Here is a 26,443-nt window from a genome sequence, read left to right as displayed (position 1 = left end):
AACAGCAGTTTTGGTGAACGAAAAATGAAGGTGCGCAACTGCCTATCAACGTTCGGCGCAGCTTGTTGTCTTGCTTAATACTGGACGTATTTAAAAAATACCAACGTTACCCTTTAAAACTTGTTTAATAAAAAGACATAAATGTTGTTTATAAATCTCCATATTGAATAACTGATGACAAATTGATTGGACCACTTATTTGAAATCCATCTCAATCCGTCTGAGTTTTTTTTAGTATTAAATGCCTAAAGCAACTCTAAATTAAAAACAACACGTGTTCTGTACTGTTATGATTAACACGTTTAACTCCGTTATCAGGGGTTTTGATTAAGAAATGCAAAGCAGCAGGGGAAATTAAAAACTAAAATGATACATTTCATAAACTGACATAAAAGTGCATTTAAAATGAAAAAAAAAAAAAAAAACTTCCAAAAGCAAAGTTTCAGACTTGTTTTACTCAGTCAAATAGCCGATGGAAGTTCTTCTGAAAACCCGTCTCCTCCCTCCATCTACCCCTCCGCACATTACACTAAGTGCTGGGGAAGATAACAACCAATGGGACTTCCAAATGCATCAACATCAAGGAGCCATTTAATCTCTCTCTCTCTCTCTCTCTCTCTCTCTCTCTCTCTCTCTCTCTCTCTCTCTCTCTCTCTCTCTCTCTCTCTCTCCCTCCCTCCCTCCCTCCCTCCCTCCCGCCCGTGCAAAATTCCATTTCATGTCCCTGGGGACGAGGAAACATTTAATAAAACTTCTCTAATCGAGCTCGGCAGCAGGAAGCTGTACGGCCTCGCTCACGCAGTCGCAGCCGTCTGCTCGGCAACTGAAAGACGTTGCTTCTTCTCCAAGACCCGGTTCGCCAAGCGGTTTCATTCTCAGACGCCAGACCCATGTTCTGAGAGCTTTTATGTAAGCAAAAATTGACTCTATTGTGCTTATCTTATTGGCTTTAGGCCCAGAGGGAGCCAAAAATGAAGTTTCACAGGCTGCTGGGGGTTCCACGGAGGGCTGGATAGTTACATTTTACTGATATGTTATTCACTGGAAATGCAACATTTCAGCAGGGGTTCACTGATACTAGATGAAAATATATGCAGCCTGAACTGGTGCAGACTGGAGCCTGGGGCGTGTGTGCTTTAGCCATTTTTAAAATACCAAGATGTCAGCAATTTTAGGTGAACAAAAGTGCATTTTGGAAGAAAACAACTGAGGCTCTCCTGCACTGCTTTGCATACTCCCTTTCACCTATTTTATGAAGCATTTTACCATCACGACAAATGAAGCAAGAGGATAACTATTTACCATCTGATGAGACGCACAGATGTTGTTTTATTTGTTTAAAAAAAAAAAATGTGTTTTTTAAAAAGCTAGCTTGTGCAGTGATGTGGTAACCTTTTACTGCTACTGCGCCGCTAAAGAGGCAACATGGCTGGCATATAAAATGTGAAGAATCTGCATCAGCATCCAGTTAATTATTCACTCCTGCGCTGTATATTGATTAAATTAATTTGAATGGCCCAAGTTTAAACGGTGAAACTATCTTTATAATTCATCATTTTAATGCCAAAAAAGTTACAGATAATCAGTCTTTTCTGCCTAAATGTTACCCTCGAGAAAGTAAAACACTCCTTTAACTACTGGACTAATCTAATGGAAATCATTCCTGCCGCATACCATAAAACTGTACAATAACTCACAGCTGTGTGTGAGATAGCTCATTGCCTCACACATTACGATACTGAACTATTATGCTACTTGCACACTGTTTACTTCATATTTAATACATACACATTTTATTTTATTACATTTACTATGTATGTAGGTTGAATATTTGTATTCTACTCTTGTGTGTGTGTGTGTGTGTGTGTATATATATATATATATATATATATGCATTCTTTTCATTTCTCTCAGTATATTTTTTGAGTAGTAGTTCTGGTATTTTATCTTTTGTTATGTTGTTTTTTTGCCAAATTTATTATTTCTGGTATATTTCTTGAATTTCCTTATGTGTGTATGGTCTCGTAACTGTTACACATTATTTCCCAGTTTGGGATTAATAAAATCCATCCATATCCATCCATCCATGAAGACAGCGGTTCAACTAACTTGACAGAACAGGTCGCCCCCGTGTCTCCCTCGAGGACAGTTGGACGGTGTGACTTTTTTGTTAACAGGGACGTCCCCTGTAACCACCGAGCCGCTCTGCCACCTGAGCCTCTGCCGGAGGACACCTAACAATGCTGCGTTCACCCGCAATGAAGCAGTCATTTTTCAGAAGCTGCAAATGCTGTCTGAATATCTGTGAGAGTTCACTCTTCGTACGGAGAAAGGTCGCGGCGTGCGTGGGCAGGAAACGTTTGGCAAGTACCTCGTGTCTTCATCCTCCTCTCTCTTTAAATAAAAAAATCTTTTTACCTTCTTCTTAAGCTTTCATTTCTTTTCCACTGCACTTCTCTCTCAGGAGTATTATCAGCGCTCTGCGGCTCTGACCCCTTCGCCTCCTTCATATTGGATGTTAGAGCTTACTTGTGGAAAATATAGAGTAGAGATTTGTGCTGGACCTTGTACAGTTGGGTCATCTAAAAGCCCGACCCCCTGACTGTTGCATTTTGCAGAAATGTAAGGTCAGGACCTATCAATGCGCTGTAAAGGCCACACACAAAAACAGATAGCCAAGACAGAGGCATGGTTAGCCCTTCAGAGACTGACGAGCTAATTCTTCTTCACATACAATCATTTTGACTCCCATAGATAAAGTCATATACGCTGACACGCATTCATGTTTCCCTAAGAAAGTATGTGTATCGTAAGCTGACCCAGGTATTATGTCGGTTTAGTCACTCAACACTTTAATCGATATCTCTATCATTCATAGCATTTTCTCCCCTGACTGAATCCCTATATGCAGCGTTTTCCCTCGGTTTGGAGATTAAGGGTCCTCCCTCAAGAAAATGTTACGTTTTTCAATTAAAAAGTATGCAATTTCACATCGTTTTGGACCATTACTATCACCATATCTGTGTCTAAACCGTTGGAAAAGCTAGAGCAGATAATAAATAAATAACTCAAAAAGCTTAAAGACAAAACCTGCAAAAATATGACTTCTTTAACCCAACTACATGGGTATAGATCTGACAAAAGTCTTTTAGTTTCGATGCTCACATTGATTTTACATTCTGCCCAAAACGGCTCGGGTGCTGCACCTAAACCTTATACTGGCAGTGAACACCCAGCCTATATGAGGGTGGATCTTTCACAACGGTGTACTTTCTGGTTCAGCAGAGAGAACCTGTATCCAAAGCAAAGACATTATGCAACATCTCAACAAAAAAAGATTTGGAAGTGGGATTAACCATTGGTTCCAGTAAAGCAGTGTTTTATCAACACTTCAGCCACCATCCATTGTGTTTTGCTCCGGCTGGTGTACTCAAACAAACAAAGAATGTATCGGGCTTTTACATGGCTGGGACCAATTCAGCACTAAAATGCCTGGAATGGTTGGGGACATCACTACTTTAAAAAGATGATACACCACGTCCTTTTACACCACATATTTGTAGCTGGGTGACAATGAAAGAAATGATAATGCCGAGAATACAGGCTATTAACCTTTGCTACCGTGGCCGTATTATTTTCTTACTTTCCTAAGTTCCTTCCGTTTCAGTAATTTGCTTCAATGAACTTACAGAGAAGGACATTTTGTAATCCTGGATTGTTGGAAGTAGTGCGTACGTTCCCCGTGTCCTCGACATCTAACAAGAAAGCCATGATTGTTCACTACATTCAGCATTTTTATAGACTGTCTATTCCAGTTTACTGTGTTATGACTGACCTATATCACTAACTAGACCACTATTTGCACCAACTGTATATTGACTCTTCATTACATTTCAGCAGTGTTATAGCCTATTCATATATTGTGTTATTACCATATCACTTTTGCATATCCATCGTCTTACTTACACCTGTAATTGCCTACTTAATCTGCACTTTATGTAGCCTATTGTATTCTGTATTCCTGTATTGTATTGAATGTGAAACTGTATGTTGTCCTGCACATGTATGCTTTTCTTGGCCAGGTTGCTGTTGCAAATGAGAACCTGTTCTCAACGGCCTACCTGGTTAAACAAAGGTTAAGATTATGAGGAATGTAAGTAGATGTAGATGGTTGATGGATAAAATAAGATCCTAAAAGCTGATCATGTCAACTGAAAAAAAGAATCAGATACCTGTGGATAGAGCTGTAACAAAAGAAAATACTTACACAGTATATCACGTCGGAATCTCCTTGGCGAACGGATTCAAGGACATTGTTTTTTTCTTTTTTAATAAAAGAGCAGATTTACATTTGGCATTTTCTGAGGCAAGACAACAACACATTATAGATGTCCATCTCAGTTAATACATCCCCGTCTCACTTCAACAAAGCTGAGGCATGTTGGCAAAGCTGGGTGCTCAGTTCCGACAGTGTTTTCAAGGCCACCTATTCTTTGTCAGAAACCTTGAACACTTTGGTTCATTTTGTTCTAAAAAAAAAAATCCATAAACCTTAAAAGGTTTGCAAGGCCCTTGGGAAGCCTGTTAGTTGGATTATAATTAGAATGTGATGACTGGGACGCAGTCAAAAATTGATAACAAGCTCATCTCTCCTAACAGGAAACGGAGAGGCAGCGAGCACAGAACAAACATCGTCCTCATTTCATGGCGGAGTTTCATCTCAGAGTTTCATGGAACACTTCTTTGACGCTGCACACTTAAAACAAAACTCTTGACACAGACCTATACTTAATTAGCTGCTCCTGGAAAATGTCATGTTTAGTTTCTTTGTAATTCCTTCGAAAAAAGGAAAAAAAAAATGAGTTTTGCATTCAATCTTGCAGGTCGGAAGGAGCCGACGTACAGAGCACATGGCACAGAGTCTTATCACTTACACAAACCCTGAAAATAAAGGTCACACACACACACACACACTCTCAGTCACATTTATAGTCTCACTCTGCCAAGCACATTAAGTCACAGTTTTTCCTCTCACACTCACACAGACACACACACAGACACACACACACACACCTTCTCATCTCAACACTTTCAGTCACATTTATAGTCTCGCTCTGCCTCGCACATTAAGTCACAGTTTTTCCTCTCACACTTTCTGGTCTGAAACCACAGACACCACAATTAAGCTATCATCACCTCTCTGCCTCTGTGCCTCTAGGCAGGCAGCTGATTACATGTGGTGAAACCAAACCAACCGGCAGTCTGGCCTCCCGGAGATTACCGCTCTTCGCTACAACCACAAAAAAACAACAACACTGAATATACTAAGCTTGTGCATACGACTACTGCATATCTTTTTCTGTGGACGCGAATCAATTTGCTAATTAATCCGTTAGTCTATCAACAAAAGATGAATCGGGAATGATTTTAATAACAGATTAGGTTATTGTTTAAGCTAAAATGCCAAACATTCAGTGGCTTAAGCTTCTTAAAATATTAATATTTGCTGATTTCTATGACGGTAAATTGAATGCATTTGGGTTTGGGAATGCCAAAACACGTCATTTCAGAATGTAATTTGACTCTGGGAATCACTGTATTATAGGCCAAACCATTAGTCGCAGTATAATCAGCTCATTCATTAATAATGAAAATGATTGTTAGTTTTACTGGTTAATCAATGAATCATTTAGTCTAAAAGAAATGTCCACAACTGGAAAAGAAAATGACCATCACAAGTCCCCAGAGCCCAAGTGACAGCTGTAAGAAAAAAGATCTTCAATTTAAAATGGAACAAAACCAAAGATCTGTGCATTTTCACACTTATCACGGAAGCGTTGATAAATAACTATAACAGTTGTTCAATTGTCAACTGGACGAACTGATTAATCGTTTCATGTAGAGCTGGGCTTCATTTCCATACAAGTGCTGACAGGATACCTGAGTTTCAGTAAAGATACTGAGACTGAGGCTTTTTAAAAAAAAAAAAAAATCTTACTTTGAGAAATATTTCTAGTTTCCTACAAATGTAGCAAAAGCAACCAAACCTCTAAAACCTTAAAGGGCTCATATAATGCTCATTTTCAGGTTCATAATTGTTGAGGTTACATCAGAATAGGTTTACATGGTTTAATTTTCAGAAAACTCCATATATTTGTTGTACTGCACATTGCTGCAGCTCCTCTTTTCACCCTGTGTGTTGAGCTCTCTGTTTTAGCTACAGAGTGAGACATCTCACTTCTGTTCCATCTTTGTTTGGAGTCGCACATGCTCAGTAGCTAGGTAAGGACTACTAGCCAGTCAGAAGCAGAGTATGAGGGCGTGCCCTGACAGTACCTAGGTAAGGACTACTAGCCAGTCAGAAGCAGAGTATGAGGGCGTGCCCTGACAGTACCTAGGTAAGGACTACTAGCCAGTCAGAAGCAGAGTATGAGGGCGTGCCATGCTAGCAGCTAGGCGAGCATTATAACGTGTGTTACAAAGTGACGCACGTTTGTCTCTGAAGTAAAGGCTGGACTACAATAGAGCTGTTTGGAGCAGTTGGTGAACAGTGTTTTCTGTTGGAGATGGTAAGTCCCTTTGGGGTGGACTTTGGGCTTTTTCACTTTGTAAACCTATAACATGCACAAAAAAGATATATAACACAAAGGAAAGGGAAAAAAACAAAAAAGCATAATGTGAGCACTTTAAATATTGTTAACGCAAGCAGCCGTACAAGAATGTTGCCGAGTAAAATCCCAACTTTCAGGTGGACCACACAGTATATGTGGTATTATGGACTTATTTTACTTATTACGGCAATAAAGTTTGAGTATCTGTAGGTGAAACCAGAAAACAAATCCTTTTCTGGGAGTATTTATCCAAAAAATAAAAGAAACTAAACACTACAAAATGTGTCCACCATATAAAGAGGAGGAGAGCTTTGACATTTTGACCTTTCCCTCCAATTAACGTGACAAGTGTCTGGTGTCAGATAGAAAAAACAATAACAACATAATAGTGATGCGTTTATGGTTCCCACTGGGACGGTGGGTTTCCTCCCACCCTGCTCAGAGGTCAGAGGTCAGAAGGAGCATCAGCTCTGGAGTTGGCAAAGCTGCCGTCTCTTCTTTTAGCAGACCTTAGCAGGGTGGATCTCTGCAGACAGAAGGGTTTGAACTAGGGCTGCACGATATGAGGGAGATATGCTGTATGAATATCACGATAACCATATTACTTGTGATAAATAAACAAGATATTAAAGTGTACTCAGTTCAGCGTTTCTGCCGCTTTCAGTATTCTGCTAAAATGCGACAAATTACTTGTTGAATTTAAAAACGAAAGGAAATCATTTCCAATATTCTTTGAGTGAACAAATTGAACATTGAACTGAACACAAAAGGCCCCACTGAAAAAAGGAATTACAGAATTACAGTTATATTTCAAAGTGTAGGTTTTTTTTGGAGTGGCTTTTGTGATTTGTCGCAGCCTTTGTTCCTTGCGTTGCACCAGTTGACATCGCGATTAAGAAAAAGAAAAAAAAATCTATACATTGTGCAGCCCTAGTTTGAACAGGGTTTTACCCCTGAAGGAGGGTCTTTCTAACCACTGAGCTATCACGCCAACACCCACAATCCCTTAACAACTGTCTACATTCACAGGGCGACCCCACCCTCTAAGCTATACACTCAAATATGTTATACAGCCAGATTAAACCTCCAAGGAAGGCTGCACATGAAGACTATGTAAACTCCTACCTAGACGCCCTGACAGAGAAACAATCTGAAAGGTCTCATCAAGTTCATCATCGTCCTGCTATGCCCTGCAGTACCCTGCTACGTCCTGCTATGCCCTGCTACGTCCTGCTATGCCCTGCTACGTCCTGCTATGCCCTGCAGTACCCTGCTACGTCCTGCTATGCCCTGCTATGCCCTGCTACGCCGTGCAATGCCCTGCTACGTCCTGCTATGCCCTGTAGTGCCCTGCCATGCCGTGCTATGCCCTGCAGTGCCCTGCTATGCCCTGCAGTGCAATGCCCTGCAGTGCCCTGCTACGTCCTGCTATGCCCTGCAGTGTCCTGCTACATCCTGCTATGCCCTGCAGTGTCCTGCTACATGCTGCAGTGCCCTGCTACATGCTGCAGGACCCTGCTACGTCCTGCTATGCCCTACAGTACCCTGCTATGCCCTACAGTACCCTGCTATGCCGTGCTACCCCTGCAGTGCCCTGCTACGTCCTGCTATTCCCTGCAGTGCCCTGCTACGTCCTGCTATGCCCTGCAGTGCCCTGCTACGTCCTGCTATGCCCTGCAGTGCCCTGCTACATGCTGCAGGCCCCTGCTACGTCCTGCTATGCCCTACAGTACCCTGCTACGTCCTGCTATGCCCTGCAGTGCCCTGCTACATGCTGCAGGCCCCTGCTACGTCCTGCTATGCCCTACAGTACCCTGCTACGTCTGCTATGCCCTGCAGTGCCCTGCTACACCCTGCTTCGCCCTGCTACGCCATGAACTACTACAACTACTAGTCATAGTTCCATTTTCTTTACCGTTACTATAATTGACATTGTTCATCACACCCCCAACCGGCATCTTCAGACACCGCCCACCAAGAGCCTGGGTCTGTCTCAGGTTTCTCCCTAAAAAGGAAGTTTGTCCTCGCCACTGTCGCACTAAATGCTTGCTCTTGGGGGAATTACTGAAATTGTTGGGTAAACTATAGAGTGTGGTCTAGACCTAAAGTGTCTTGAGATAACTCTTGTTATGATTTGGTACTATGAATAAAATTGAACTGAAAAGTTGTAAAAGCTCTTAAAGTGACTGTATATGAAGCACCTTATACAACAGCAGGCTTTAAAAAAATAAATAAAAAAGGCACAAAGATGTTCTCGCTTCATCTGGTGAGAAATGATATTCTAGAAAAAGCAAGGGAGGGGAAAAGCTGTTAAATCCACCCAACAGACCGTCTGGACTTAGAGGGGTTCACGGCACTAGCCATGAAATCTCCAATACACTACTGTCAGCTGGCAGGCGTCTGCGCGCGCACACACACACACACACACAACGCTGCCTGGGATTAATCCTAAATTTGGTTGGCAGCCACCGACGGGCTCATGTAGATCCAGCTGAATATCAAAACATATTCGGAGGGGATTTTCAGGACAGGAATTAACAGCCCCAGAATGAAAAGAGCTCAGACACAAATGCTACCTTTAAAAACCGAAGCGAACACTGTGAACACTGGTAGGAACACAGGAAATACCTTCTTTTAATGTACATACTATGACTATACATGTGCTGCACATATGGAGGAAGATGGAGAGAAAGGGGAGTGAAGTGATGAGACGTGTGTGAAAAGGAATTTTTATGTCGACAGGTGAGAGGTTCCTTCATTCGTTCAGCCACAGCGGGTACGATTACACAACACCTGAATACGTAAAGAGCCATTGGCTGTGTCTCAAAGCGCCTACTTGCACACTTCAAACACTTAGTTTTAAGTATAGAGTCTAGATAACGCAAAAAGTCAGTGCACTGAAAGTACCAGGATGACCCAAAAAAAACTGTCAAAAAGTTCAGTGTGGAACGATGGACCCTACTCGCACTAAACGGGCGCCATCTTGACTACAAAAGTGGAAAGGGGAGGGACCGGGGATGTCGACCGGCAGCTGATTGGACGAACGCGTCACGTGGGTCTGGATTCTCCTGGATTTCACAACCGAGCATAATGGCGGCTCGTTCAGAATATGATCTCGTATTTTACGAAGATAGTTCACCGAAACGGGTTTGTGAACACATTTTAAGCGAGAAATAGGCCATACAGTTGCTGAGTCTCTGTTTTTTTGATCGACAAAGGTCAGTTTAATAGATTTTCATCCGATTTTGAGAGGCGACGGGCCGAGCCGACTGCTCGTCATTTCCGGTAAGTGTTTTAACATTAAGTGTTCCTTTTGGGACAATACTGACCATCGATAGAGGGCACTACGGCAGTAAGTGGTCAGGGCACATTAGCAGGTTACTGACCGAAGTATGCAGAATGAGACACAGCCATTCTCTAACTTTCACTAATAACAGAACTGATCTGGAATCCCCCCCCAACCCGAACACACAGCAGCAAAAACTCTATAGGAAATATTCTGTCAGAGAATTTGACTGGGGTAAAAGTAACTTCCAGCAAGAGACACTTGTGCTTCTTAGAGCTTATTCAAAAAGGCACTAAGCATGGAAAAGAGTACTGGACCGTGTTTAATTACATTACACAACACACTCATAGATTATTAAATATGTTTAAAAATGAATGTCAGTGGTCAGAGGGGAAAGAAGTAACAGTTGGGGTAGCTGCTTGGGTCTTTAATGGGCTGAGGGGAAGCTTTATAAAAGGCTAAATGTGTGGAGCAAGGTGTTCAAAACGGGCTGGGTTGGGGGTTTGAATCTCTCTGCAGTCGTCCACAAAGAACATAAACAGTCAGAGAGTGTGTAAATATCTATCAAACTGATCCGTGCCTTCACAGAGGAATCTCTCAAACTTTTGGTGAAGGCTTCTCTTACAACAGCTGGGCAGGAAGCCAACACATACCCAGCATGCATTGCCTCAACAGTTGGAGCTACACATGTCCAAACAGGCCACATGTGCGGTTTCAAACTCCCTATGAACATAATGTTAAAGCAAACCAAAGTGCATTGGATGAATTGCTTAAAGTTTTTCCTTAAGTTTTAAAAGTTCGGTTGAGAGTATTTCCAACACTCGAATTTGAACTGGGGATTTGAACCTGCAACCGTTGACCATTTGCTGGCTGATGGGAGAGAGTCACAGTATTACTGACAGCTCAGACTGTTAGGTATAAGGCTGCACCTAACGATTGTTTTCAATATTGGTACATCTGCCACAAACAATGACAATTTCCCAGAACCAAAAGTGACTTATTGCTTGTTCTGTCCAATTAGCAGTCCAACAATCCCGAAATACTGAATTTACAATGATATAGAACAAAGAAAAAGCAGCCAATCCTCACATTTGAGAAGCTGGAAACAGCAAATATCTGGCAATTTTGCTGCTATAACATTTTATGTGGCACTATTGTTCCAAGCAATAACGAAAACCTAACAACCCAAAGATACTTCAGGCACTCCTAAACTTTGTCTTGCATGTTCTTACAGTAATCTAATTGTCTATTCTCCCTTCTTGTGTTGATTAATGGATGGCACGTACTCGTGTAAATCTCTCTACTGCCATTCCTAAATTCAGTTCTTTTGATCTCGGTAATCTTTTACCATTTTATTTTGTAGTCATTCCAGCAGTGCTTTGGCAACACGTCGAATGGCATGCCAATAAAGCTCATTGAATTGAAATTGACTTGTATTGACTGGCAGCCTGGCTCGCTTGACGACCAGACAAAACATGCCCGGTTGTTGATATCGGAGCCGAGAAATCTTCTTAGAATTTAGATTCCCGTGCTTCCCCGCTCCCACCCTCTCTCGTTCAATTACTCATTTGGAGAGACATGAGAGGCAATTTCTTAGCAAATGACCACATTTTTGCGTGTAAGAACAAACCAGCTGTACCTTGCAAGTGTTACAAAATACCAGAGAGAGCCTGGTTGCACCTGAACGCACAGGCAGAAGACAGATCGAGACAGATAAAAGGAACAAAAACAACAGAACAGAAGAGTGGGATATGAGAGAGAGAGAGACGGATGAAAACGCATGACTCACCTGTGTGCTCGATGTAGTCGACACATTTCTCGATGAAGAGTGGGATGGGTCGGTCTGGGGTCACCAGGTTCTGCAGGGGAACGCCAAAGTAGTTGCTCTCCCAGTTTCTCCGAGTGGGAGGGTACAGAGGCTTGGGGGGCTTGGAAGATTTCGGCTATACAGAGGGGCGGATGAGAGAATAAGAAGAGGGATTGAGATGGGATGATAAGAACCGAGGCAAAGGGAGTGGAGAGTAAAAGAGGGAAAGAGCAGGAAGGACGGAGGGGATAGGATCGGTAAGATAAGTAATAAAGGAAGACAAGAGGTAAGAAAGGAAGGAAAGGAATGAAGGGAGAGACAAGACAAGAGCCAAAGAAGGGAGGATGAGAGGAGAAAGGGGGATGGAAAGGAGTAAGAAGGAGAAGGGAAGAAGGAAGAGGGGGGAAAAAAAAGAGGAAATAGAGAGCAATAGAAAAACAGGAGAGAAGGAAAGGGGAAGTCAAAATGAAGAAAACAGGAAATGGCGAATTTAAAAAAAGATTTGAGGGGCAGGAAAAGAAGTTTCAAAGAAAAAAGGAAGAGCAAGACGAGATAGAAAAAAAGAGGGGAAAGGAGAGGGAATTGAGGAAAAAGTCAAGAGAGAGATCGGAAATGGAGAGAGGGTGATGAGATGCAAAAGATAGAGATGAAGAAGAAGAGGATGAGGAGGAGGAGGAGGCGGAGGAGGAGGAGTGTAATTGGGGAATAGATCAGACAAGTTGGTGGGATGAAGGGAGCGAGAGGGAGATAGCGGAGGGAGGTTCATGTGGAGGAAGACGAGAAGGAGAGAAGACAACAACAGACAAAACTGTTATTCAAGACCAAAGCTGGGACGTGTAACGAGGTGCAGAGGTGGCTTTGATTTCCCACACTACTCTGCTCTTCAAAGTGTTGTCATGCCTACAGCCGTCCGTGCTTCTCTCTAATTGGCCGGGACGGCGACTAAACACCTTCCATTTTGTACCGAGTGGTTGCCCGTTCCCTCTCCTCTCTGATTATCACAGACAGTTTGAATGGTTCAACAATGCCCTGCATTCATGATGCCCATGTAGCGCTGGCGGCTGTTTTCATACTGATTTGCACACTATTATCTGATTTGCGCCAGCTCGCTCGCTCGCACACACGCACGCACGCACGCACGCACGTGTATTTGTCAAAGTCCAATTGTGTGTTTGTACTCGGGCTGCGGGAAACTGACAAATTGTTCTTGCTGCGATTATTTTGCTTAACACTGCAATTGCTCAACAGCAGTACTGCCAACAGCCAGATTGTTTTTAGTGCGTGATATTTTTCAAGTGGCTACAAACATTTTTAATCAGAATCAGATGTAGTTGCTTAAGATTTTCAGTGTTTGTTTTAACAAGGCGGGTTTAAGTTATAAAAAAAGGGGAAAATAGCGAGGATCCATTCTGAGCACTGAAAATGGAGGCAGTTCATGTTGTATTGCCATTTTAGATTGCATTCATGAATCTCCAATGCGAATGTACAATAAGTAATTTGTCAGGAGTTGTTACATTGGTACGTGTGGGTGTACATGCACTGTATGCTAATGTGTGCTTTTAACTGCATTTTTTTAAACCGCTGTTTGATTAGTACTAACATTTCTTTTTATATGCACGTGTGTTTTTCTACACAAACGTGCTAGCTTAATTGCCACACATGTATGCATACAGTACTTGTCCAAGATGATAGTGGCTTTATTAAGTGCTCTGTGTGTGCTCAGTAGTCTCAGACAAGCCTTAAGAGAGCGGTTGTAAGGGATGAGCAGGCGTCTTATCACAAATGCAGCCTCTGCCCTGAGATTATACAAACAGAGTCCTACTGTCTTTAACAGTGCGTCTTTTATCTAGCTTTTTATTGGTTGTCTGGGGCCTGTTAAGGTGGGGAAGCTCATAAACTATTTCAGCAGTGGGGCAGATCAATCAAATATCAAATTAGTTCATTCTCGCCATGAGTCCCAGGCCTATTAAAAACTGAAATCTGCTCATATCTCACACCCACACAGTTCTACTCACACACTACTATACACAATCTCTTCTGCCCTCATTCACATACACACTCTGTCATTCTCTCTCTCTCGTATTCAATGCACTGAAGCTCTTATTCAGTGTAGACTATATAGTCATTCGCAAAAAACACAAAAAAAGCTTTGGCTCAGTCTCTTGTCAGTCTCCCCGTCTTGCTCCTTTTAGTCTTTTGTTGCCTTTTAAACTACACTGTTTGCTACGAGCAGTGGATAAAATTGACCCAACGTTAAAACTCCGCAAACGTCAGATTCATGACGGACAAGACTCACCTTCTTTGGTTCCTTTGGCGTCTTGGGCGTCTTCTTCTTCTTCATCTTCTTGTCCTCCTGCTCAGGGTCGGAGGTGATGGCGGGGTTATCTATTCCACCCTTCCAGGGGTCGGCGGGGGAGAGCAGCGGGTCCTCCTCGCTGCCCCGGTGGGCTCTTCCCTTTTTCTTTTTCTGCGTGGCGGGGCCCGACTCCTCCCCATCACTGTCGGAGTGGAATCGTCTTTGGTAAGCCTTTGTCTTGCTGAACAGGATTTTGGAACGATGTTTGTATTTTGAGGGCCGGCGTGCAGCCTGGGACTTCCTGTCAAATCCATTCTCTTCCTCTCCACCTCCATGGAGGCCATGCAACCCGCCAAAGGAGTTTCTTATTTTGACTAGGCGGCTGTGTGCGTCATCGGGCACGGCGTATATGTCGTCGTTGTGGAAGCCCCTGGACCTTAGCAAGGTGTCCACGGGGTCTGCATAGTTGTCCGACGCCTCCACGTCCTCGCTGTGCGTCATTGGGCCACGTGGAATCCTGCGGTTGCTTCGCATGCCAGCCTCGATGGTTTTGAGCAGGTTGGGGTCCAGCTTTTTAACATTAGGTTTGGGGAGCACTGGTTTGGGCCGGACAGGTGGAGGCACTTTGTGGTTACGCTCATGTTCTCCAATTGGCGTGCTGTGGACTGGGTACTCATTGCCTTCCAGGTCGATGCGGTACTTGGCCCGCTCGCTGGGTGTGGGGAGAAGCTGAACGTCATCACCTATTGGACTGTAAGGTGGGGGGGCCTCGTTATCATCGTCAGATTCTGGGTAATAGGTATTGTAGGCCGGGGAGTGGCTATGGGGCGAGGTGGGGAAGACGTCTTCGCTGGCACCGGTGGTGCACTCCCGTGATGAGCTGTCAAACAGGAAGGAACTCTCAATGTGCTGCTTTTTCTCCAGCACTTCATTGAAAAAGGGCGTAAAAACCTCTGTCTGCCGGTGATACTGCGACAGCGAGTAGAGTGCCGTGAACTTGGCAGTAATCTCTGTGGCAATGTGCTCTCCCTCCGTCATCAACTCTTTGATGGCATCATTCTCAAAGAAATCGGCCTGGCTGTCTGTAATCGCCACCATCTGGACGGGGATCACGTCCTGGACTTCAGCCAAGAACGCCCGCAGGGTCGCCATAGAAGCCTTGCGTTTTGCAGAGTAGACCAAAATGTAGCCGTGCACCATTTCGTCTTTGCGGACACCGATAGCAGTGTGGTAGGACAAGACGGTGACCTGGATCCTCCTCCTGCTGTCCCCGATGATCTTGTCCAGTAGGAGTGTGTTGCTCTGGCCTGGATGCCCTGCACTACAGCAATGTGAGTCTAGGAAAGGCGAGAGAATGAGGTCAACGCTGAAAGGATCCCAGCACATGGCGCACATGACTATCCTAAGGTCTGTCTCCGACATGTCTTTGATAGAGGGCAGTGGGGCCAAGACATCAAAGTTATGCTTCAGCCCTTCCAGCACTGCTCGGAGACCCTGCTTAATTTGGGACTCGGTGAATTTACGTGGAAAGGCCCCGGAGGGGATGTCGACGAAGGTGCACTGCAACTTGTTTGCCAGCTGTTGGCCCTGGTGCCTCAGGATAGGTATGTTTTTGCAAACATTGTCCCTCTGATTAGCCAGGATCAGAATGAACGGCAGTGGTCGAGCAAACCTATCTCTCCTACTCTGTGCTATCTCCGCTCTGATCCTGCCTATGCAATCTCCAATACAGTTGAGGGACTCTATAGAGTTGAATACACAAAAGCAGCCATGTGGCTTGAATGTGGTGACCCACGAATGGCTAAAGAGCAGCGTGGAATTGACATCCACTGGGAGAAGCTCCAGTTCGTAAATTTTACCATCCAGGGTGTACTCATCATCTGTAGACTGAGCTCTGATCTCATTGGCAAGTTCCTGTGAGAGACCCTCCCTTCCCAGGAGGCAGAGGTTGATCTTATCGATGTTGGCACTGTTATAGTAGAGATTAGAGCGCCCGTGGTCGAGCTGCACCAGCCTGTTTCCTAAAACCTGCTCCACTTTCAGATCCACACAGTTCTGCCCACTCAGGCATGTCTCCTTGGTGGGATGGTAAACAAACCCAATGTGTTTGAGGAGCAGCGACTCTCTATCTGGGGCGAGTTTCTGCAATGCTCTGTATCTGGGCTCCTCGTTCAGCACACAGTGAATCTCGCTCATCTTGTCGCAGCTGGGGGTGGCGTTGAGATCCAAGTCATAGAATAGCTCAGCGTGCTCAAAAAGCATTTCCTGAAAATCCTCTTTGGCCCTTTCAACTATTTCCTGCTGGTGTTTACAGTACACATCCCTCCTATCTGATTCCGTGATGTACTTGTAGGCCTCGTCCTCCATGACAAAGCACATGACTTCCTCCCAGGGCTGCCCAGCGCTGATAAAATGAACCCTCTCCAGCGTCTTCTTAAACCTGTCTTTCATCTCCACCCTTCTCTTCTCAGACAGCAAGTGCTGGACGTGGTTATGGTAAATTCTCTCACCATCGGGTGTGTCGAGGATGTCAAAGGGTATCCTGCGGTCACTGATGTCGATGTGGTCCGTCTCATCCCACGGCGTATGCTCGAGAACCACAAACCAGTACTGGAAATCAGCCCGGTTCCGGATCACACTCTGAGCCTCGGGCCACGAGAGGTGTTCAACCTCCTCCAGGTTATTGAGGAGGTTGTTAAGGGTTTTCGGTAGCGTTGTCAGGTACTCTTCCCTCCTCCTCTTGATGTGCTCCTGCTTCAGTTGTGCAATGTGCTTTGTGAACATGTTGCGTGCTTTTCTGGAGCCCTCCAAGGTGATGAACTCTTCATAGTCGGGTTGGCCCTTCAGATTATTCATCACCATTTTCCACGTGGTGTGGTAATCTCTCAACGTGTGCACGATCAATTTCTCAAATCTATCCGTTACCGAGGCAACGAGCTGTCGTTGGATTTTATAGGCCTCCAGGTATGGCACAGTTTTTGGCTTCCCCCTTGTTTTATCCAGCTGCTGGATGAGGGCGTTGAAGCAGAGCTCTGCGTTGACGTTGGAGCGCGCCGATGTCTCTATTAGCAGCAGGTTCTTCTTGCTGGCGACAAAGGCCTGCAGGTCCCTCAGGTGCTGGTCCACAAACTCGTCACATTTTGTGGCAGCGACGACAATAGGCTTCTTTGACTTGATGATTTGGGAGTAGAGGCTGTTGACAAACTTCATTTGGTCGTCAAACTTCCTGTTGCAACCCTTGCTAACATCAATGCAGAGCACAAAGCCGTCGATGTTCAGCTTCCCATCAGGCATCTGCTTCTGGTCAAAGTCCTGCTCCAAGCCCAGCTGGTCCGTGCAGATGTACATAAGCTTCTCTGCCGATTGGAGCTTGGTTGATGCTGCCCGTTTGGTGTACGGCTGCAGGTTCGTACTCCGATGCGGAAGAAACGTCTGGTCATCAATGAACTCCGTTTGTTCAATGACTTGTATTTTACAGTCCAACCCATCGTCCCCTCGATGGGACACCTCCCCCCAGTACAGGAAGTGGTCATTGTTGACCACACGTCCCCCAAAGTCTATTGTGCTCAGCACTGAGGTGTGCTCCGAGTAGTAGTTGTCCGCATTAGGACGAATATATCGGTTGCATAGGCAGGACTTGCCAACACCACAGTTTCCCTTCTCTTTCTCCGTTCCCGAAAGGCCAACCACACTGACGGCGAATGATGGGGGGCGCGCATCCTTGTTCTTGGCCATTATATCCCCCCGCTCATCGCTGACTTGGTCACTTCCAGTAAAACAGGTCAAGATATCATTCCAGTTCTGCTTGTTAGACGTACAGAAGCACATTCATCCTGATTTCCCCCTGGTAGTGGTGAATCCCCTTCCAACTCAATCTCTCTCGCTCAGTTTCTATCCTGGGTCTTCTTTAAGCTGGGATAGAACAGCCGGCTTCCCCTTTTATCACCTGCCTGCAAGACACAGAATTTACAATTAGGAAAAGATAAAGGCAAAACAAACAAAAACAAATTGGCACAGATTTTTTTCCTCAGGGTACTTCAGTCTCCTTATCACAAATAACATAATTAGCTTTTTGTTTCTCAGCATATCCCTCTGGGACATATATGTACATATATGCACGGTGTGGTGATTTTAAACAAACAAAATCAGACATGTTATTCTGCCATTAAACAGAGTTATCAGGAAATTAGACAAAGGTACACATTATCACACTTGTGCAAGGCAAAATAATCCCTCCTAAATAGTAAAAGCTTAATACAAAGGTTTTGATCTGCCTTTCATGTATTACTAATAAAATGAGCTGGTCTTAAAACCCTACTATAATAGGTTTATAACATTAAAATGTGACGAAAAAGGCCCCCTGCATTTTTTAGAAACCAGGGTAACAATTTGCTCTAAAAAAAACTGCAATGTCCAAATGGACTTTTGAGAAAACAAAAGCCAGAGTGTGACAGTACAGAGAAAGAGAGAGTAATTCAATCATGGGCCGGGCGTGCTCAGCAATGTCACTTTTCCCTTTTGCAGAGAAAAAGAAGCGCTTTCAACCAATTTGTGCCGAGGCAGGATAAAAATGGCATGCAACTCCAGCCCTTTGACAGCCACTGACCTAGAAATGATTTGCTTCGCTGTGAGAATGGGAGAAACAGAGAAAATAAATCAGTTCACAGATTTGTTATCACTATCGGCACAATCTCTGGCTACATGATTAGGGCTAAACGTATAATCCTGATTATTTTCATTCCTCGTAGTATATTTTGCCTGACATTCCGGTCGTGATTGTTAATCCTAATTGGCAGTGGGAAATTATTTGCGGGACGAAATTATTTTTGCTGCGTGTACATTTTCTAGTCAACATTAACAACAGGGTGAAATAAAATGTTTCACTACTACCAACAGCGACATTCACAATCATTATCATCTTAGATTGCCACAGTCAAATGAGCCTGAACCCTGCCGTGACCTAACTTAGAGGCTGATAACGGATAACTGCAGAGAGAATTGCAGTCATTGTTGTGTTTTACAGAACGATGGCAATCGGCCAGTGAATTTGCCTGCATGAGCTAGAACTGCTAGCTGCAGCACGACGGCATGCTGAGCTTGAGAAACTGCACCAGAGTAGGAATTCGGTCCACTGAGACGGGGCAATGAGGATTCCCCTGACTGTTTATAGAGGCCAAGGTGATGATGTCACCTGTGTGGGGGTTTTGTGCAAGGAAATAGACTTCTATGAGTTCAGCAGATCTACAGCAACCGTAGGAAACCGTAGGAAACCAGCAACACGTATGGAAACGTACTCAGAAGTCCAAAACGAGGAGGTTAAAGGATGTTACTCACTGAATCCAATTATCTAATATTGAAAAGTGACCACACACAAGCAATTAAATGTTTAGTCAGCTAATCTATAGTTAGGGTGCCTCCAATCAGGAGCTCCTTGTTCCTCAAACACACCCAGGACACTACATGATGCCAGAAAGCAAACTGACCAGCAGGTCTGTCAGGTTTACAAATGTAACCACAAATCCCTACAATAGCTTATGTTGCTACATGTGCCACACCTGCCTGTAGCAAGCAGCCAGGGAGAAGTGTACCTGAGTTTATCAACAGGCGAAGCACTACATATGTGCACATGAGAGGTGGAACTAATGACCCCAGGCAAGGTATTTCCATTACTAACTGATGACTAATTGTTGACTTTAAAATGGCAAAAATGCCCAAATCAGCAAAGTTCAAGAGATGTCTGCAAAGTGCTTCCTCAGTCCAACCAACGGCCAAAAAAATCCCTTATTGAATATATGATATTCACGATGGCTCAGTAGTTAATACCGCTGCCTCACTCCTGCCACTGCCCTTGTAGATACTGGATACTAGGACTGTGCAATTAATCAAAAATTTGACCGTGATTTCGATTTGTAACGATCACAAAAACAATGCATTCCAGAAAAAATTTAGTAATTACATTTAGTAAGTAGACGCTTATTTTGTCTTGTGTTCTGAGGGGGAATTCAAAAAGTTCAAAGGGAAAAGTGTTCACACACAGTTCAAGGGGTTTTCACTATGTATTTATTTAACTGTAAATGAGTAATCGTGTTAAATAATTGTGAGAATGATTTTTTTCCATAAATCGAGCAGCCCTACTGGACTTGTTGGTAAACCAACTGACGTTGGTGACTGGGCTCCAGACTATGGCTGCTCACTGCTCCTTATTAAGCGTGATTTATAGTCCTGCGGAGGCTCCACGCAGAGCTTTCGTCGTACCCGACGCAAGTGGCCTGAAGTTTATACTACGTGCGTCGATCTCTTTAAAGGGGCGCTATGCAGTTTTGGCAATTTCTTCGCTGTTTTTGCTGGCAGGTTTCTCTATAGAGCTCCCCTACAGCTTCGGAATAGATATTTGGCAATGCTGTTGTAAAAACTCGCTCGGTCAGTCTGCCGTTTCCTCTTTCGCTGTTCCTCCGACAATGCTTTCCTAGCTTTCTGCTTCTTTTTTGCCGTGACGAATAGTGTGAAAAACTCCATCGCTAAAACTCCACCCCTACCAACCTTCCAGGTTCCTGGATGGGGGCGTGTAGCGGCGTGTATGTGTGCAGTGCCATAAAGCAATTCGTTACATGGCGAGACCTGATATCACGCGATACTTCCTGACGCTGAAGAAAAAAAGTTGCAAAGGTGGTTTTTCCGCTCACAGGTGCTGGGGGGAGGAGCGAGCCAACCACCATTCAACTCGAAAAAAAAGTCATATAATCATTCCAATGACTCCAAAGCTGTTCAGTTAAGGTGAATTAAGCTAACAAAACTGCATAGTTCCCCTTTAAGAGAATAGCAGGGCCGGCGTGTATGTGTGTGTGCGTGGGGGGTGTGTGGTAGAGCAAGTGAGAGAATGACGGCGACTAGCTTCGGAGCGAGTAGTGACTCTAGAGTCCTAGTGAGAGAAACAAAGAGTCTCCCCTGTTCTTTCTGACCACGGTGGGAGATCTGGAGCAGGAGAAGTGAACCCTCTCCTTGATTTCATGTTTACGGAGAAGGAGAACCAGGAAATGAGTCGGGGGGGGGGAAATGCAACGCTACCAAGCCACGGCCGAGTGAGGTGTAGTTACATTTTTGAAGAGGTGCACGTCAGGCTGCGGCGTAGGGTCCGTGTCTCCACGTACCTACGGCGTAGATTTAACGCAGAAGCGTAAATCACACTTTAGTTAGGACGAGTTAAATGCAGGGGGGAACATTCATTGTATGTGTAAATGTACCTGGCAAATAAAATAAGTATCTTATTAAACACCGTATCGCTGGTGACACTGCAACCAACATTTGGAATAATTACTTGCTGGCAATAGACTTAAGACCGTCAACTACAACAACTGAAATCTATTAATTTCTTGTTGATCGACTACCCAACTGATTATTACAGCACTACATTCCTGCCGCTGATTCCCATCCAAACCACAACGTTTAAGCAGATTAGACACCCACATCCAAACATCTGTTGTGCATTTTTGTCAGCCAATATCAAAGTCCACATTCGCTCTGCTGTCAACACAGGGTTGAGAGATAGACTCATGAATAAATGTTAACATGTATGAAGAGAGGATCGATGGCAGCGCTAACCAGTTAGCTGTAAACACCTGGATGGAGCCTGTGATGGGCCTATTACTGCAAAACAGTACAGCCGAAACTGCATTTGTGCTGCACTAATAGCTAAAAGTAGCCTCGTGCATCATGATTAGTCCATTCACTGTGAGGCTGAAGGGGGGGGGGGGATTAAGGTATCACTTGGCAAGCTGGATTTAGAGTTGACTAAATGCTGTTAAGCCTGAAAACACAGCAGAACACACTGCCGAGGATGGTAGACCTTTTAAAGCTGCACACAGCTGAATATTTAGGTAAAAATAATTTTGTTTTTTGTGTTCAGCCTCAATAACAAAGCGGGGCTCCAACAGAGATGTGGGTCCCATCGACTTTAAATGAGGCACCACTGACTCATTATGTTCCCCCAGAAGAAATTCTGATCTCCCACAGGAAGACATGAATCAAAAAGTAAAACTCAAACAGTCTCCTATTAAGCAACGAGTCTCAAAGCTCCCTGGCTCAAAACATTACAATCTTTCCCTCCTTCTCCTCTTAATATAAATCACGACAGACCAGCCAGGCCTGACCCCGCCTCACAGGGTTTCTGGGTGCTCCCTTTCAAATTTCTAAAACATTACCTGTCATTTTTCAACAACCAGCTACCTCATCACTAGTGTAATACAAAAGTGACAAAACAGGAACTACTCAAACTTTCTGAAATGTTAAGCTTGATTTATGGTTCTGCCGAGGCTCCACGCAGAGCTTTCGCCGTAGCCTACGTAAGCGGCCCGACGTGCGTTGAGCTGGCATGCGTGTGTGGCGTTGCCGCGACGTGACGTTTTGTGGGAGGTGCACGTCAGGCTGCAGCGTAGGTTCGTGTCTCCACGTACGTAGCCACGGCGTAGATTTAAAACAGAAGTATAAATCACGCTTAAGTCTCAGAATGTATCCCGAAATAGTCAGTCTTATTAATAATAATAATTATTGATCCCGTGAACTGGCACCTCTCCAGCTACCAGTCCACCACCATACTTTGGTCCGTATGGGGACTTGAACCAGCAACTCTTCAGTTCCCAACCCAACTCCCTAATGACTGAGCTACTGCCGCCCCAGAGCTATTGCCACCCCAGAGGTGAGACCATCTTATTATAAGTAGAATATGAATAATTCTGCTTCAACTAGAACATGTGGGGCAATTGTCTTTTTTTTTCTTCCATTCTTTATTTTTGATTCACTGTGCTCCTCGACGCAGCGGCCACGGGTCCCCCCCTCTCTCTGCCTTTTCAAGTCTAAGCTGTCCTATACAAATAAAGGCCTAAAATGCTCAAAAAAGGAAGACAGAAAAAAAAGCACTGATTACGTCAATCCAAAACTACGTGAAGAGTACCGGGCTGGTGCTTCCCTGGAAAATAATTTCCCGTTAAAAGAACGTCAGAAGTTTTAAAGCAGAAAGAGAATTCAAACACTGATGTCACCCTCCTCCTCCTCCAGAGTCAGGTCCAGACCTGTAGCCGAGCATTACTCATCTGATTTCCTTCTTCCCCGAGGTGTCGATGATAGAAGAATCAGTTTGCGGACCAATCAACCCCGTCGTCCCGTTGCCACTGCCCTTATGTGGTTTGTTAAAGCTGATGCTAATATTGAATATTTTCCACAATATCAGCATATGCCAATATGCATTTCCGTCCTGGTCGAAGCTTTTCAGATGTAATTCTGATGAAGCCATTATCAACGAGGCATCTCTGCTTCTCGAGAGTACAAGCAAATAAATGCTTAATATTGTCTTACATTATATTATTATTGTCATACTTATTATTACATGAGTAGGACATGTTCTACGCATGGGCAACAGCATATTTATTTAAGAAAATAGTGTTTCAAAACATGCCAATATTTGCTACCTTCAGGTGACAGGAATATACTCAAGATTATTCAACTGAAAAACAGCGTTTGCTCCAAACACATTCAAGGGGAAAGGCTGAGGAGAAAACCTCTGAACTGTGGTGATGATAATGATGAACAGAGTCCAATCAAATCATTCACTCAGCATGTGTAGACGCTAAAACAAGATAATGGAAACAGCAAAAGAACCTGCTGATATTTATTGGGCCCCACTTATAATTGATTCCTTCATCAATCTCTGTAACCGAGAAATGTGACATTAAGTGGGGGTCGGCCCTGTGTTCCCACATTTCTAAGATTTTTCTAAAAATTAGGCCCTATGTTCCCACATTTCGAGGACATTTTCAAAATTAGGTCTTGTGTTCCTACATTTCCCTTCAATTTAAGCCCTATCCCACAAAATGTTTTAGGGTTAGGGGGATCAAATCTGATACAAATTTCTGAAAAAGGAAATGTGGGAACATAGGCCCTAATTTTGGAAAATAAATCTTAGAAATGTGGGAACACAGGGCTGTGGGAACATAGGCACGCTCCCATTAAGTGTACACTGAGAGGACTGCAAAGGGCTGGAGAAACACCATCAGGATGGTTTGTTAGAGAAAAGCCGGACAATCCCTTTAACGAGAGTTTGGGTAAAGAGTACAGGGAGCTGCAGCAGTCCGATGCAAATGACATGCAGAGATGCAGCAGCAGGACAAACCCACTGACCTGGCCGACTGCTGCTGCTACACACTGAATAAAAGAGCCAATAAGCTGCTAATGACAGCTAATGAAAGTGTGGTTGCAACTTCTCATCATGGCTGAGACGTTTAAAAACACCCTGTTAATGTCGGAAAATGCAATCATCTGAACCAGTGGCACTCCTGGATCTGACCCTGCATACATCTCCAATGCTAATGTTAGCCATTAGCAGGACATTAACGCTGGAAACTGGCAACCCATTAACTTCCAAATGAACTAAGAATGAGTCAAAATAAAGGTTTTGAACTCGCGGTTAAGAGGAGACACTACAGGTAAATAGGGAAAATATTTTAACTAACAGACAATGAAACTTCACTTACATTATGACAATTATTTTTTTAATTAAGTTTTCAGAATTTTTTATGTTTAAAAATGCAAATAAGGCATTATGTAAAGCTAACTTTTGGAGAATTTAGAAGAAACCTACAGACACAAATAGTCAGTGTAGTAAAATAAACACCTAAATGTGTATTTTGGATGGTTTTTTTTTTTCCACTAGTCTGAAAGAAGACATGTTAAGGAAGGAAGCTAAGTAGCCCAACATCTCAGAATTAAAAGAAATGTTTTTTTGCCTGTAGTGTAGTCTCCCTCTAAAGGTTTGAATTTTATTTTTTATTTCCAAACTAATTTTGCATTTGAACCCATTTGTTGCGTTAAAATGAAACCTATAAAAAAGGGTGGATATCACGTTATACATCAAACTCTACGGGGGAAAAGGTGGCACTGCCGGGGTGTGTGGGTGTTCAGGGTGTTCAGGGTGTTCAGTGTGTGTTCAGGGTGTGTTCAGGGTGTGAGTTATCGGAGTTAACGTTACGAGTAATGAGTTAGTTAAGATTTAAATTAAAACCAACAGACGTTTATGGTAATGCGTCAAAGCACCGTAGCTAACGTTCGCAAAAGAAGCATTCGATACGGCGGTTATTAATGCCTCCTGGGGGACAGGACATGAAACCCGGCTCGGCCTGGCTTGGCCCTGATACTCCAGGAGAGAGAAAAAACCCACCTTTCCATCCAATCCCGATTAGCTAACATTAGCCGAGCTATGTTAGCATCGCATGCCAAAAGGGGGGAGAGGGATAGTTAGCTAGCCAGCGTTAGCAACACCAAACCCAGCCTAACGTTGGTCAGAAAGCGGTGTAAAATCACACCCTGGGCTTAGTTTAACAGCCCACACTCATATTATCACCACAGTTGTCTTTAACCCGGAATACCGCAATTTTAGGGCCATGTTTCGCCCACAGAAAAGAGTGCTAGCAAAGCTAATGAAGTCCCAATCCCAGTCCAAATACATTCCCCTACCCACCTATTAACATGGTCGCTCCCAGATCCACATACCACGGAAAAAGGAGGAAGCATTCCCATATTACAAGGCAAAAAACTCCTTTTTACAATCCACAATCTGGGGTCGTTGGTGTCCTTCGGCAAGATCCGAAGTTGGGTTCAGTTGTCGGTGTAGTCCTGTGTAGTTCCAATCAGCCAGTTAGCCTGTATTTTAGTGTATTTTGGTGTTGTTAGTGTGGTATGCGCTGTAAGCCGAAACCTGCTTTTCTCTGCTCCCTCCCCTCTCAGCAGCACTGCCAGGCAGTAATGGCGACTCTCTCTCTCCTCCACTCCCCACACTCTGAGTCTATGTCGCTCTACCTTTCCATTCAGCCTCTCTCTCTCTCTCTCTCTCTCTCTCTCTCTCTCTCTCTCTCTCTCTCTCTCCCCCCTTCATCATTGTCAACTATTAAATTAATCGCCATTTATTTTGATAATGATTCATCGGTTCGAGTCATGTCATATGAAAAAAAGAATAAAAAATCTCAAATTCCAGTTTAAAGTGTGAATATTTTCTAGTTTCTTCACTCCTCCGTGACTGTAAACTGAATATATTTGAGTTGTAGATAAAACAAGACAAAACATTGATTTACATTGTTACCATTTTCTGACCTTTTATAGACCAAAACAACTAAATCGATTAATCGACAAAATAATTGACAGATAATCGACAATGACATTAATCGTTAGTTGCAACCCAAGTCATATTCATATGATGTGGCATTCTGTATGAAGTCAGTTTTACTGTTTTCTGTTTTATTGTTAGTTTATATGCCTGCATTAGACTGTTGTATTATGTGTTTTATTTTTTAAAAGCCTAACCAGGGACAAGGTCTGCAAATTAGCTTTGGCTAGAAGTCTCATATACACTGCATCGGTTGCACTTTATTTAAATGTAATAATGCCTACATCATGTATTG

The 26,443-nt window shown here is 43.7% G+C and overlaps 1 protein-coding gene across 2 annotated transcripts in view; it reads right to left on the bottom strand.

Annotated features, from left to right (window-relative positions):
* Positions 1-25,813, bottom strand: part of arhgap5 (Rho GTPase activating protein 5) — a 66,052-nt gene extending 40,239 nt beyond the window's left edge. Inside the window, exons 1-3 of one of the 2 annotated variants that reach the window (XM_078278333.1) lie at positions 25,507-25,813; positions 14,001-17,950; positions 11,687-11,840 (exon numbers count right to left, since the gene is read on the bottom strand). In XM_078278333.1, coding sequence (XP_078134459.1) covers positions 11,687-11,840; positions 14,001-17,828 — 3,982 coding nt within the window. In that variant the 5' untranslated portion in view covers positions 17,829-17,950; positions 25,507-25,813. The remainder of the gene's footprint in view (positions 1-11,686; positions 11,841-14,000; positions 17,951-25,506) is intronic. The other variant, XM_078278334.1, reaches the window with a different exon arrangement.
* Positions 25,814-26,443: the final 630 nt, after the last annotated feature.

This window comes from Sander vitreus, chromosome 20, assembly GCF_031162955.1.
Source record: "Sander vitreus isolate 19-12246 chromosome 20, sanVit1, whole genome shotgun sequence".
Lineage (NCBI taxonomy): Eukaryota > Metazoa > Chordata > Actinopteri > Perciformes > Percidae > Sander > Sander vitreus.
The sequence above is the reverse complement of the archived record's forward strand: the minus strand, read 5'-3'. Positions and strand labels throughout refer to the sequence as shown.